At 61.8% G+C, this 14,875-nt stretch overlaps 1 protein-coding gene across 1 annotated transcript; it reads left to right on the top strand.

The window, feature by feature from the left end:
* The first annotated feature begins 4,002 nt into the window (after window positions 1–4,002).
* Window positions 4,003–8,675, top strand: SFRP5 (secreted frizzled related protein 5). The gene is made up of 3 exons (XM_055119489.1): window positions 4,003–4,504; window positions 6,663–6,740; window positions 7,923–8,675. The coding sequence occupies exons 1-3, from the start codon at window positions 4,006–4,008 to the stop codon at window positions 8,267–8,269; spliced, it is 924 nt and encodes a 307-aa protein (XP_054975464.1). The 5' UTR covers window positions 4,003–4,005; the 3' UTR covers window positions 8,270–8,675.
* The last annotated feature ends 6,200 nt before the right edge of the window (window positions 8,676–14,875 follow it).

Consider the following 14,875-nt stretch of genomic DNA (forward strand, 5'->3'; position numbering starts at 1 on the left):
CGAGCACCACTGGGGGCGGCCCTGGAGGCATCCCCGCCCACCCAGGGCCTGAGCAGAGCTGCATCCGTGAGTCCTTGCACCGGCCCCGTTAGCCGAGACCCTTGAAAAGGGCTCCCAGACCTCCTGAGCACCATTTGGGAGCCTCTGGCCACCCCACAAAGGACAATTCCATGAATCTGTCATGTACTGTACAGTCGTGAACTTGTGGGGCTCCTGGAAGGAACTTGGGGCCCCTGGAAAATAGGTAAGGCAGGAAGGAACACAGGCTTGGACAACAGAACCAGATGCCCAGAGGGTTCCGCGTCACACTCTGCTCAGCACAGACGGTCCGTGGTGGGAGTGCGTGTGGGCCGCTCCTGCCCAGCCCAAAACTGCAGCCAATTTGGGGGTGCCCCGACTCCTCCAAAGGAGGGCTGTCACCTCTGGCACACTGACGGTGGGAGAGATGCAGAGCTTAGCAGTCCAAACATAAACATTATTGGGCTGGAACAATAGCACAGCGGGTAGGGCGTTTGCCTTGCCTACAGCTGACCTGGGTTCGATTCCCAGCATCCCATATGGTCCCCTGACCACCACCAGGAGTAATTCCTGAGTGCAGAGCCAGGAGTAGCCCCTGTGCATCGCCGGGTGTGACCCAAAAAAGCAAAAATAAATGAATAAATAAATAAATAAACATTATTATGAACCAATAAAATTGGTTTTTTTTTACAAGAAACTGGAGCTGGATAGATAGGACAGAGGTTAAGACCTTTGCTTGCCTTGTATCCTGCCTGACTTGGTGCAAATGTACGGTCCCCCAGGGGTCACTCCCCCGAGCACAGAGCCAGAAATAGCCCCTGAGTACTGCTGTGTTCCAAAACTGAAGAATGGGGGACAGGGGGTGGGGTGGGCGGGGGGAGGAGGAGGAGCAGGAGTTGGGGGTAATGAAGAGGAGGAGGAGGTGGAAGAGGAAGAAAGAGAAGGAGGAGAAGAAAGAAGAGAAGGAGGAGAAAGAGAAGGTGGAGGAGGAGGAGGAGAAGAAGAGGAGAAGAAGAGGAGGAGAAGGAAGAGGAGGAAAAAGAGGAGAAAGAGGAGAAGTAAGAGGAGGAGGAGGAGAAGAAGGAGGAGGAAGAATAGGAGGAGGAGGAGAAGGAGAGGAAGAGAAGAAGAAGGAAGAGGAAGAAAAAAGGGGGAGGAGGAGAAGGAGGAGGAGAAGGAAGAGGAGGAGGAGAAAGAACTTCTCTGAGGCACCTCCCTTCTCAGGTCTCAGAGCCAGGGGACCCCCTCATGGGGACTCCCCCAAGGCGCTGCCCAGACCTGGCTCACTATGGTTCTCTTCGGGGATGAAGGCATTCCATGAGGCTTCCCAGCCTGCCCCACCCCCGGCCCTTTGCAGCCCCTAGAACTCGGGACAGGCTCCATGCAGTTCTTACATAACCTGCAGCAGGGACAATGCCTCGCTCTGTGCTGCCAGTGCTGGGGACACCAAGAGCCTGCAGCCCTGAGCAGGCCCCACGCACAGCACCCGGGGACCCAGCCCGGCCAGAGTCCACTGCCGCACCCCCCAACCTCCCCCTGCAGGAGCCCTGCCAATCCCTAAGCAAGGTGTAGGGTGCAGGGAGCCCCCACCAGAGCCGGGCCAAGGTCCAAGTCAAGGGAATGTTCATTAGCCTCCACTGTTGGCCCTAAAGCCACACATCTCTTGTAGGCGCTGATTGTCTGCGCCCCGTGGGGCCTTAGCCTTTCCACTGCCTGTGGGGGAGACGGGGACAAGGGTCAGAAAGGCAAAGAGGGGACCGCAGTGATAGCACAGCAGGTAGGGCGTCTGCCTTGCATGCAGCCGACCCAGGTTTGATCCCCGACGTCCCATCTGGTCCCATCTGAGCATCACCAGGAGTAATTCCTGAATGCAGAGCCAGGAGGAACCCTGAGCATTGCCGGGTGTGACCCAAAAAGAAAAACAAAAGAAAGAAAGGCAAAGAAGCTGCCCATGGCCGCTCAGCTCCCCTGAGCTGGGATTTGAACCGCCGGCCTGCAGAGTCCAGGTTCCTGCATTTCTACTCCCTGTGCTGTGACAGGTAAGCTGTGGGGTTCCTTCCTCTACCTCTCTGTGCCGGAGGGGCAGGTTGGGGGCACAGATGATGGGTGGCAGAGAAGTGGAAGGAAAGGCTCTCTGCTCAGTCTCAACTCTTTTTTTAGTTTTTTGTTTTGCTTTTTGGGTCACACCTGGCAATGCACAGGGGTTCCTCCTGGCTCTGCACTCAGGAATCACCTCTAGCGGTGCTCAGGGGACCATATGGGATTCTGGGAATCGAACCGGGGTCGGCTGCATGCAAGGCAAATGCCCTACCTGCTGTGCTATCGCTCCAGCCCTCAGTCTCAACTCTTGGACATCACAGACACCCTGCTCCAGGTCCAGCCACCAGCTGGACGCTCCCCTGTGTCTCTGCCCTGTCGTGTTTTCCCTGATGCTCTGTTGGCTCTGTCAGCTGTACTTCTGGGGCAGGAGAATGCTGAACCCCAGCCTTGCCCATTCCAGGGGCTCCATGGTGTCTGCTGAAGATGAGCACTAGCCCCGACCTCTCCCCTCCGCCTCAAGGACAGGGACCCTGGAGACACGCAGGATGGGCGGGCAGCACCCCAGCAGAGCCCCAGCCCTCGTGAGACCATCCACAAGGCATCCTGCCCACCCAGCATTGGGCAGTGATGTCTCTGCCAGACTCTCAAAAGGGACCCTCACCCCTTCATGCCTCCCCCCCACACACAGGAAAGGCAGGGCAGGCCCCCAACAGGAGGAAAGGAGCCCCACCATGGTCCCTGACAGCCAGCTCCTCTCCAAGCCTCCAGGACGCCCTCCCCAACCCCTTCCTCAATTCACTGCCAGGGGCTCACTGTGCCCTGCTAGAACTGAAACTGAGGGCAGAGTTGGTCATCCTGGCTTTGGGGGCTGAAAACCGAGCCCCTATCCTGACTCCAGCCCCTGTGATGTGACCCAGGGCCACTTACTTCACCTCTCTGTGCATTGCCCCCACACCCCCAATAGCCATTAAACCTCTAAAGTCGGGAGGGAGCCCAGAGAGGTATAGCGGTAGGGTCCTTGCTTTACACACAGACCATATGGACCCCTGAGCCAGCCAGCAGGGATCCCTGAGCACAGAGCCAGGAGTAAGCCCTGAGCACAGGCAGGTGTGGCCCAAACACAAAACAGTGAGGTGAGGGGAAGCCTGAGAGGCAGATCCAGACCTCCTGTGGGTGCTGGGCTCTGGTCCTGGCACCCCTGCCTGGAAGACAGTTCAAAGGGCGGAGCACAGGTGCCGCTCCAGCCCTGGCACCACAGGGTCCCGCAGCACCACCCATGCAGCCAGGAGTAGCCCCTGAACACCCCCGAGGGTTGGGGGGCCCAAACCGAAAACATAAAAGAATCGAGTCCTGGCACCGAGCCTGATTTCACCTCAGCCCGGCAGCCGCCCCAGCGATGCAGTGAGAAAGGACTCGAGCTGGGCAGAGGGCCGCCAGGGCTAGCTGCGGCACTGTCCCTGTAGCTGGAGGGTCGTGGCCCCCACGAGAGGCTGGGATGACCCTGGGTGTCCCGTCTAGCACAGGCCTCGGACCCTGCAGAAGCTGGAGCGCTGAGAAGCGACCCTCTCGCCCTGCCCTGCCCTGCCCTGCCCGCCCGGCCCCTGCCAGGGGAAAGGGGGTGCTGGAGGTGTCGGGAAGAGAAAGCAGAGCGGCGCGGGGGGGGGGTGGCCGAGATAAGCCCGGGGAGGTGAGCGAGAGAAGGACCAGGAGGCGCGCGGTGTGGGAGAGAGATAAGGGGGAAGGATGGAGAAGGTGCGGCGAGGAAAGGGCCCTGGGAGGGAGGCGGCGCGGCGCGGCGGGAGGGGCCCGGGGCGCGGCGCAGATTGGCTGGGGCGCGCGGGGGGGAGCCCCCAGGTGGGAGGCGCCCGGGGTGCGCCCGCGGGCGGCGCGCGGCCGGCCGGCACTCGCGCTCGGGCCGCACGTCGGGGGAGCGAGCGGGGCGCAGCCATGCGGGGGGCGGCCGCGCTGGCGCTGCTGCTGGGCGCGCTGCGGGCGGCGCGCGGCCAGGACTACGACTACTACGGCTGGCCGGCCGAGCCGCTGCACGGCCGCGCCTACGCCAAGCCGCCGCAGTGCCTGGACATCCCCGCCGACCTGCCGCTCTGCCACACGGTGGGCTACAAGCGCATGCGGCTGCCCAACCTGCTGGAGCACGAGAGCCTGGCCGAGGTGAAGCAGCAGGCCAGCAGCTGGCTGCCGCTGCTGGCCAAGCGCTGCCACTCGGACACGCAGGTCTTCCTCTGCTCGCTCTTCGCGCCCGTCTGCCTCGACCGCCCCATCTACCCGTGCCGCTCGCTGTGCGAGGCCGTGCGCGCCGGCTGCGCGCCGCTCATGGAGGCCTACGGCTTCCCCTGGCCCGAGATGCTGCACTGCCACAAGTTCCCCCTGGACAACGACCTCTGCATCGCCGTGCAGTTCGGCCACCTGCCCGCCACCGCGCCCCCAGGTAGCGCCGCCGCCGCCGCCGCCGCCACCACCCCGCGCGCTCCAACCCGCGGGATAGGGGTAGGGGTGGGGGTGGGGGGAGACCCGAGAATGGGTCTCTCCGGACGGACGTGCCGCCACCCCTCATCTTGGATCCTCGACCCCCCACCCCCACCCTACCCAGATGCCAAGTCCCTTTGCACACACACAAGCGCGCGCGCACACGCACACACACATGCACACACACACATGAGCCCCGGGTTGGGCGTTCCATCTCCGTAAGGGCTGCCTGCTGACGCTCTGCACCTTCTCACCAGCTCAGCCCCTGAACCCTCCCCACCCTCGCGGTGTCCCCTCTTCACAAGCCGCAGGAATGTGGGGGGGTCCGTGTCCTTCTATCCTAGAGCACCCAGTTAGATACTTTTTTCACCTCTTGGCTGAAAATTAGAGAGGGGTCGCTAACCAATGTTTCTGCACCAGCCCCGGGACGTTGGGGAGAGCAACGGGGTATCACCAAGGACTCCCTAAACCCTAACCCTCCTGAGTGTGGTTTCCATCCCCCTTTGCTGCACCTGAGGTCCCGAAGTGAGGGAGGGGGCGGGGGCCTGGGGTCAGTGCAAAGAAGGGGGAATCCTTAATAGGAAGCCTCAGCGGGTGCTAGATTTCTCTGAGCCTCAGTTTCCCAGTCTGTAGAAAGAATCCCAGGGTCCAGAAACCTATGAGACCCTGAGGTCTCACCCCTGCCCCGCCCCCACCCACACATGAACCCTAATCCCGGGGGGCTGTAGGGGCCAGTGGGTGGGCTCCAGTGGCAAGCCTGACTCTGAGTGTCTTCCCAGGGTTAGCAGCTCCCCTTTCCCTCCTGCCCTCCCTTAGCCCCCAGGGGAGCCCAGCCCTCACCAGACCCCACCCCTCTCAGAACTAAGCCTGCGTGCTGTCCACACCCCCACATATGCACCCACACTCACACACATACACATGTATACACACACAGAGTCCCACATTCTCCCCTCCATATACACATTCACACACTCACACCCACTTCCTTCCTCCCATCCACACGCACATGCTACACATGCTGCATATTCACATACTCATCCACACGCATCCTGATACACACACAAACACATACATGTACACACACACACACACAGCAGGTCTCCAGCAGTCCTTTTAGTGGGATCCTGGGAGTGGGGTGTCCTGAGAGGGGAAATCGCCTTCTCAGGCTGGAATGGGAGGGGGAGGGTTCGGTGGGGGGAGGCACATTCCAGCCCCCATGCCCCCCCATAGGCATCCCCACAGGTGCCTTTCTGGTTTGTTGGAGCCAGACATCCTCAGCCTGGCCTAGAGGGGTTGGATCCCCACTGCCCTCCCTTGGCCTGGGATGGGGCCCCCCATACCTGGGCAGAGACTCGGGAGAGCAGCGGTTCTGAGCTGTGTCGTGGCCTGACAAAGTGTTGGTGCAACAATAGATAAAAGTCAGGCCTTCAGGGCTGGAGCGATAGCACAGTGGGCCGGGCGTTTGCCTTGCAAGCAGCTGACCCGGGTTGGATTCCCAGCATCCCATATGGTCCCCAGACCACCTCCAGGAGTGATTCCTGAGTGCAGAGCCAGGAGTAACCTCTGTGCATCGCCGGGTATGACCCAAAAAGAAAAAGAAAAAAAAGTCAGACATTCCATAGAAAATTTGAGGATGTCAGCCTCCCTTAAGCAGGAAGTTCTGGCGACGCTGAACTGCCCACTTTGGGGGACTGATCCTCCTTCTCCCACAGCCGCTGTCCAGCCAAGCATCTGCCCATCCCCACAAACACCCGCGCAACCAGCGCTGGCTGGGAGTCACAGACTCTCACCCCACCCAGGTGCCCCTGCTCTGGACGTCTGTTTCCTTTGCTTCCCAGTAGGGGTCACAGCACTCCAGGGCCCGGGAGTGCGTGAGACAAAGGTTAGGAGCGAGTGTGCACCCCAGTTGAAGTGTCAGGGCCACGAAGCCATCGGTGCCTGGGGAATCCAGTGTCTTCTCCCAGCCACTGCAGTGTCGCACTGTCACTGCCACCACCCCATTCCCCAGAGAGGGGGCAGAGGCCTGGCCAGGGGCCGGGGGCGGCCAGCGAGGAGCCGGCACCCGCAGCGGCACTGGGGTCTCCAGCCCACCCTCCAGGCTCCCCCTTTTCTCTCCCCAGCGGCCCGGATCTGCGCACAGTGTGAGATGGAGCACAGCGCGGATGCCCTCATGGAGCAGATGTGCTCCAGCGACTTTGGTGAGTGCTCCCTCCCCCATGCTCACGCCCTCCTGGGGGCGGGCACAGCGTGGGCATCCCACACTCTTTCACTGACTCCTGGGCACCGCTTTTTCCTGCACATCCTCTCAGGGATACGATTCCCCACAAAGTCCTCCCCTGGGCCTCAGAATCCAGTTCCAGCCTGGAAGCCATCCACAGAGGGACCCCTCCCCACACCACACACACACACACACACACACACACACACACACTCAGCAGGGCTACCTCCGGGGTGGGGGAGGGTGACAGGCTGTGCCCTAGGATGTCCAGGACTGCAGGGGGAGGGATGGGCTCCAGAGGGACACCTGCGGTCACTGTCCCTGTGGCACCCACCCAGAGTGTCCCTGTTCTTGGGCACGGAGCGGGGTCTGATCAGGACCAGGCTGTGCCGTCCGTGGGCACTCTTAGCCGAGTCAGCATCTGCTCTGGGCCTCGGCCCCGCTGTCTACAGAGAAAGCGACTGCCATAAAATCCCTATTTCAGCAGGTTTCCCATCATTACTCTGTTCGGAGCTGAAGAACTGACGCTGCTGGCGAGGGGCAGGGCTGGGGAGGGTGGGGGAGGCAGCAAGAGAAGGAAAGACGCTCTATGGCGTGTCTCCCTGAGCAGACGGAGATTTTCTCTGGCAGCTCGCAGGGGGCTGAGCGGGGAGGAACACAGGCTCCTGCTCCCGCTGTACTGGGCTCTTCACTGCCCTCTGACCACAGGCCTCACCCTGCACCCCGTCCACTGCCCGACACCCCGACTTATCCCCCACACATAACCAGACGCACAGCCTCACGCACGCATGCACAGCACCGCCTTAGGGACAGGGTGGGCTGCCACAGACGCCGGTGTGGGCAGCTTCCCCTCCCAGGAGGGTCCACCTCTGCCCCTGTGGTTCCCTGAAGCCTGCTTTCTGGTGGGGGTCAGACCGCACTTCCGCCCAGGGGCCAGAGCTGGGGCAGGCCCCAGACCCTGCAAATTGCATTTCCGGTGGGGTTTAGAAGCATCGTGAATATCCAAATGTGTGTGTGTGTGTGTGTGTGTGTGTGTGCCAAAGCTCCACTCCCAGCCCCGGGCTCGTGTTCAAGCTTCAGCCCCATCGTTGGGGCCCCACGCCCTGAGCAAACCTTCAGTCCTTCTGTCCACCTCCCTGCCCACCCCCCAACCCCCCTACAGTGGTCAAGATGCGCATCAAGGAGATCAAGATAGAGAACGGGGACCGGAAGCTGATCGGAGCCCAGAAAAAGAAGAAGCTGCTCAAGCCAGGGCCCCTGAAGCGCAAGGACACCAAGAGGCTGGTGCTGCACATGAAGAGCGGCGCGGGCTGCCCCTGCCCGCAGCTGGACAGCCTGGCCGGCAGCTTCCTGGTCCTGGGCCGCAAGGTGGACGGGCAGCTGCTGCTCATGGCCGTCTACCGCTGGGACAAGAAGAATAAGGAGATGAAGTTCGCCGTCAAGTTCATGTTTTCCTACCCCTGCTCCCTCTACTACCCCTTCTTCTATGGGGCGGCTGAGCCCCACTAGGGGGCAACCCTCCTGCCCGCCCGCCCGGCCTGCAGCACCCCCCGCTATCCTGCCCACCTGCCCCGGCCCAGGGGAGGGCAGCTTCCTGTAGAGCTGTGAGGTCTGACTCTAGGGAAGGGTCTACCGGGCTGCATTGAGGGTGTCTGGGGTCCCCGAGGGACTTCCCTCTCATCTGGGGAGAAACGTGGGGGTCTCAGGAAGGGAGGACAGCTCGGGGGTCCTGAGGAGCAGTTTGAGCGTGGACCGTGGTCTCAGCATCCCCAGGGTGAGGGTCTCCTTGGAGGCGGCTCCTCCTGTGTCCACCTCTTTCGCAGGGGGGGACTTTAGGGCCACCATGTCCCCAGTCACACCCCTGCTGCAGAGACCCAGCCCAGACCCCCTGCAGGGCTCACCCTGCGGTCCTTCCTCAGCCGGCCTCACCTCTCACCCACCGTGAGTAAATTATTGTGTCCGCCGGGCCTCGGCAGGGGGCTGGGTCTCTGAGGCTATTATTTTTTACATTTTTAATTAAATCAAAGAAAAGATAGCTTGTTTTGGAGTAGGCGGTTTCTTTGTCCCTGGTTCCCCAGAGATGGGGAGAGCGGGGTTCGGGGCGACTCCTAGGAGGAGACTGTGTCCTGGCAAGGACCCTGTGTTCGGCTGTCACTGTTCCTGTCAGTGGGTACCGTGGTCCTGCAGTGTTCACGGCTCGATGGACTCAGTCCCTGCACCTTCGCCACCACCAGAGCATGGGGACCTTCCTCCACTGCCCTTCTGTTATTTATAGTTCAAGAAGGCCCATGCGGGGGCCGATAGTACAGTGAGAAGGGCATTTGCCTTGCACATGGCTGACCTGGTTCAATCCCCGGCATCCCATCTGGTCCCCCAAGCACTGGCAGGAGTAATTCCTGAGTGCAGAGCCAGGAGTAACCCCTGAGCATCACTGGGTATGACCCAAAAAGCAAAAAAAAAAAAAAGAGAGAGAGAGAATGGCCATGGGGTGGGGTGTTATTGTTTACATTTATTTATTGTGTGTGGTTTTTAGGCCCCACCTGGGGTGCTGGGAGTTACTTCTGGTGCTGTTCTCAGAGCTTGCTCCTCGTGGTACCAGGGGACCACGTGGTGCAGGGGCTGGACCCGAGCCTCCTGTGCTCAGTCCTCTGGGCCATCTCTCCTCCCCACGGCCCCGTCTGCCCAGTCACAGCTCAGGTCACCCCTCTCCCCACTAAGCAGCAGCCGGGATGATCCTTCTGTCGCAGGGATGGGCAGCGAGCCCAGTTCCCCAGCCCTCCCCTGGGGGCCCCGGGTGTCTTCCCAATGTGCTCCCTAGATGGAAACACAGGAACCGGCCGGAAAGGTGACAGGCCGAAATATGCCACTGCCAGCACGGGCTCCCCGGGAGAGGATGAGAACTCAGACCTGCAGTAGCAGAACTGCAGTCCCGTCTGGTTGAGCTTGGTTTGGGGGGAGGGAGGCAGGGGGCACACCCAGCAGGGCTGGGGGCGCTGTACTGGGGAGTAAGCTGAGTCTCTGGAATGCAGGCATGGGCTCCGGGCCTCTGGGGGAATCTCCCAGCCTCAGAATATGAATTTCAACACAACATTTGAATCTACAAGGGAGCGTTTATAAAATACTGATCCCTGTTCTTTTTCCTTTTTGCTGTGTTGTGGGGTCACACCTAGGGATGCTCAGGGGTTACTCCTGGCTCTGCACTCAGGAATTACTCCTGGCGGTGCTCAGGGGACCATATGGGATGCCGGGGGTTGAACTTGGGTCAGCCACGTGCAAGGCAAACGCCCTACCCGCTGTACTATCGCCCCGGCCCCGAACCCTGTTCTAAAGCGATTGAATGGGGCCAGAGAAAGCACAATGGCTTGGTCACACTCTGTGTGTAGAAGGTCCTGGTTCCACCCGCGCTCTGTGTGGTGTCCCAGCACAGCCGGGTGTAGCCTCTCAAACAAGTCTGAAATAATGTTAATAATGAGGAAATTGAATGGGCCTGTCTGGAGGTGATGAAGCCCACATTTCTAGCCTCCCCCCACTGCCCTGCTGAAAACAGATCTGGGTGAGCCACGTCTGAGACAGGAGGCAGCGGGTCAGTGACCTGCCACCTGGGTCCTGCAGGCTCCAGGGGACGCACCTGCCATGGCTGGGGGCCGGGGCTCCTCCCTGGGGACTGGCGGGGCAGGAAGGAGAGGCCACAGGCTGCAGGGCAGTGCCAGGAGCTCCCAGAGGACCCATCGGCAGCTGCTGAGGGATGTGGCTGGTGGACACAGCAGGAGGCGGGGGACACCCAGGAGATGTCCTGGCCAGTGGGAGCAGCTGAGGTGCCAAGGCCTCGGGGCGGCCCTCCCTGGCTGGGAGCCCTGCGCTGTTTCCACAGCTCTCAGAGGGGCGGCAACAGCCCAGTTCTGCCAAGGCCGGGTGTGCCCACAGGGGCTGTGCCAGCCGCCCTCACTGCCCTGCAGTCAGGTGGCGGCTGCCCACCTCGGGAGCCCCCGGCTGCCTTGCTGCCCCCACCCAGGCCACAGTGCCACCCGGGGGGCCCACCCCACCTGCCTCCTTGAATCTGCCCCTTGTCTCCAGGCCTCCTGCTCTGACCAAATGTTTATGGACACTTCTCTATCCGCCCAGACGGGATTTGTTTTTCCAGCCAACACGCAGGACTCGGGCTGCTTTTGGCCACAGCATAATGCCCAGCTCTGTCAGGTGCTGGCAGCCAGGGAGAGAGGGCGCCCAGCACACAGGACCCACCACTCCGGCCGGCACCCCTCCACGCCTCAGGCACCGGCTGTCAGATGTCCCGGAGAGAGTCTGCAAGGGGCCCCGAGGCCTCCAGACACTGCACAGGCCCTTCCCGGCTGGGCCCGCCCTTCCTCTCCACCGGCTGGAGACAGGACACAGGAGCACAGAGCCGCTGGCTGTGGCATCTGATGGCTGTAGGAGCCCCGGGGAGCTGCGGGCTTCTCCGCCTGGGTCCACAGAGTCCCGACCCATCAGCCTTCCTGCTCTACCAGCTAAGAACCAGCGGGCAGCTGAGAAGAGCTGCCTGTCCTTCTGCTATGGTGCACTAGGGGCAGGAGGCCCTGCCCAGGCCCTTTTGTTGTGGTCACCGTGCTGGGCTTCAGCGCCTCACCCATGGCTGCTCAGGGACCAGACGGTGCTAAGGATGGAAGCCAGGGCCTGACACAGAGCCGGGCATGTGGCCCTCGGCTGAGCCAGACCCCCACAGGACGTGCTCAGGAAATTCACTCCCTGGTCCATTCCCTGGCCGAGCTCCGTGGCCTGGCGCAACCTGGGCATCAGCCAGGTGGCAGGACAGCGCCACCAGCAGGTAGGGGAGAGAGGAGGCAGGAGCATTCCTCTGGGTCCCAGTCCCGGGCCTGGTGACCACAGGGACATGGGGACACTTTTCCCAGCTGGGAAGTGGAAACGGGTCCTTCTTGTGGGGCTGAGCACGACGTTGCATGTAGGAGGCCCAGGTTCGGTCTTGGGCACTGCATGGTTCTTGAGCACCGCCCGGAGCAACCCCCCCTCCAGTCGGGAACCCCTGAGCACCACTGGGTGTGCCTCTGTCCCCCCCCAAATAAAATGTGTCCTTCACACAACTGAATGTGCCATGGGGAAGGGGATGAAAAGCACCTGGAAATGAAGTCTGGTATTTAGGGCTCACAATATGGTAACTGGTATCCTGTTAAGGGCACGCCCTGGCCTGGCCACTCCCCCTAGCGGGTGCTGGGCACCTCCCTTGTCAATTCCGTCATCAACTAAGACACACAGCTTGTCCACAGCGAACATGCTAGGACTTGGCCCCGCGTCCTTGACCACTGTCCCTGCGGGGACAGAGGTCGAGAGGGGCTGGGGAAGGCAGAGAAGGGTTCGGGCAGCCACACATCTGCCACCTGCTGCACAGGAAGATTCCTGGGAAGCCGGCGTGGGCTGCATCCCACGGGCCCGGGTAGCAGCGCCGGAGCCAGGCTCGGCCACGGGGTTCTTCTCCCGGTTCCCAGGCAGCCCGCCCACGCCCCTCTCCGCACGCAGCCCCCCGGGGCCCACAGAAGCAGCTCACATCCCACAACTGTTTAGTCGGCGCGCATCCTGGCTCGGGTTCCCGCCCTGGGAAAGCCGACGTGGGGGGCGCTGGCGCTGGAATGTGTGTGGCGGCACCCCGCGTCCCGGACAGGCTGCGGCTGGGAAGCGAGCAGGCGGCGGGGGCACCCGGCATCCCCAGCCCCCGGTCAGGCCCGGAGAATGGAATGTGCTGCTCGGGGTAGAAACGGCCCGGCCAAGGGAGGATGGGGGTGCTGGGGGCTGGGGCTGGGGGGGCCGCTGCCACAAGGCGGTCTCTGTTCCCCCCGGGGCTGCGTCCACTTCACGTGGGCTGGGGGCTGGGCAGGCGCCTCCTGTTGACTCAGAAGCTCCTGGAGCTGGAGGCGGGGGCGGGGCAGTGAGGGTGCGGTGAGGGTGCGGGGGACCGGGAGGGTGCTGGCCAGGACCCCGCGCTCATTCTCCCAGCTTCTATTGGGGGGGTCTGTGAGCACCTGAGCACGATTCAGCAGCTTTCCGGACTCGGCATTAGGTGCCGTAGATCAGAGAAACGGGTCTGGGGGATATCAGGAGGCTTGAGCGAGGAAAGTGTGGGCGGAGGGAGGAACGCAGGGCCGGGTGTGCAGGCCCCAGCTCCACGCGGCTCCCCAGCACCGCCGGGGGTGACCCTGTTCCAGAGCCCAGGAAGCGCTTGACCTCTCGGACCCCACTGGCCAAGTCTCCCTGGGAGTGGCCCCCAGACTCCGGAGCACTGCTGAGGAGTCCCCCACAAGGAAAAGAAAAAATAAACAACAGAAGAGCAGGAGTGATAGGACAGCGGGGAGAGCGCTTGCCGTGCACACTTGGGCTCCATCCCCGGCATCCCGAATGGTCTCCCAAGCACCACCAGGAGTGATTCCTGAGTGCAGAGCCAGGAGTAACCTGACATCGCCAGGTGTGGCTTGGGAGGGAGGGAGGGAGGGAGGGAGGGAGAGAGTGAAGGAAAGAAGGGAGGGAGAGAAAGGAAGGAGAAGGAAGAAAGGAAGGAAGGAAGGAAGGAAGGAAGGAAGGAAGGAAGGAAGGAAGGAAGGAAGGAAGGAAGGAAGGAAGGAAGGAAGGAAGGAAGGAAGGAAGGAAAAGGAAGGGAGGGAGGGAGGGAGGGAGGGAGGAAGACGCTCAGCAGGCTACCAGACACCAGGCCTAACAAACAGACTCGCTACCGGGGATGCCAGCCACCGGCACAGCTTGGGCACCGGGGCTCGGAGGAGCCCACCAGAGAGACCAGGGCTGACGCTCTGAGGTGAGCAGGACAACAGCTCCCAAGACCCCAGCAGCCCGGTCCATCCGGGGCCAGCCAGGGATCCGCTGAGGTGCTCCCGCCACATCACATGGATGGAGTGCTCAGGGGACTGGAGTGCATGCCTGGCACGGGCGCCCCAGCTTCCCTTGCTGGCACTGTGTGGTCCCCTGGGCACCATCTGGGCGGCCCCTGTGGCCCCCAGCAATACGCAGCCCCAGCAGCACTAGTTGTTTCCCAGGGAGTGGCCCCAGGGCCCCCTGAGCGCTACTTGAGGAACTGTCCCCCCCAAAAAGAAGATGGACAAACACAAGCAAGGCACGGGCTGCTCAGAGAGCCCCTCCCCCGGGGAAGGTTGGGGAGGCCTCTCACACAGCACCCCCAGGCAGGAGTCTGTCCCCTCTGAGAACAAGCAGGCAGCCCTCAGCTCCAGGGGACAGGGGCAGTCCCCACGGCCCTGGATGACGGGCCCCGTGTCACGCCCTCCGGCCTCCCCACTGGACACTCCCCATTTTCCCACTGGACAGTCATGCTCCCTCTGAAAGGAGACATCGATCGTGCCCAGCCTGAGCTTCACCAGCCCTGCAGTTCCCAGTCTGCTGGCCAGCCCCCACTGCATCGAGACAAAGCAAGTCTGCGACAGCCGGAAGGTTATACCCAGCTCCCTAGTTGTCAGAGGAGATTCCCTGGACACACAATTCGATGTCACTACCAGATCTTTAGGATCTGATGTTGCATCGCATCGGTTCAGTTTTAAGTGCCAAGTAAACTGTGAAACTGAGAAAAATAAAAAGGAGAACAAAGCTGACTGCTTTCTCGGTCTCCACTCTGGCCCGATTCTCCCTGAGTAAAAAACCTAGAACAATTCCCTGGCTTTAAAAAAAAATAAATAAATTAGCCAGTATAAGTCAGCCCGGGCAGTGGAGAAAGTCAGAATAAAGTTTAGGGGTTTTGTTCATAGGCTTTGGGCAGGGGGAAGGGTCGGGGACACCCCAGGAGGCAACAACCCCGTGTACCCGGCCTTCATGGGCCGGGACCTGCCCTGCAGCCTCACGCCGACTGCCCTATGCAACTCACAGCAGCCCTGGGCAGCAGCCGCCACACGCATACCCATTTCACAGATGGACAGCGGCAGAGACCGGACAAGTCCTGCAGACACTCCGCCCAGTGTGGCTGGGCCAGGGCAGGGGGGCTGAGTGTGGCGCCGGCTCTTGCCCCGGCTGCTCCCACTCCAAGGAAAGTGCCCGCTGGGTCCACCGGCCAATGTTGGAACAGCGTCCCCAGATGGACTCGGCGCCGCTGCC

This window comes from Sorex araneus, chromosome 11 (assembly GCF_027595985.1).
Source record: "Sorex araneus isolate mSorAra2 chromosome 11, mSorAra2.pri, whole genome shotgun sequence".
Lineage (NCBI taxonomy): Eukaryota > Metazoa > Chordata > Mammalia > Eulipotyphla > Soricidae > Sorex > Sorex araneus.

What these genes read in the sequence shown, in the direction of transcription:
- SFRP5 (XM_055119489.1), top strand. Translation starts at nt 4,006, where the DNA reads ATGCGGGGGGCGGCCGCGCTGGCGCTGCTGCTGGGCGCGCTGCGGGCG. An exon ending in GCCCGCCACCGCGCCCCCAG is followed by an intron (nt 4,505 to 6,662) that starts GTAGCGCCGCCG and finishes TTCTCTCCCCAG; the next exon opens with CGGCCCGGATCTGCGCACAG. An exon ending in GATGTGCTCCAGCGACTTTG is followed by an intron (nt 6,741 to 7,922) that starts GTGAGTGCTCCC and finishes ACCCCCCTACAG; the next exon opens with TGGTCAAGATGCGCATCAAG.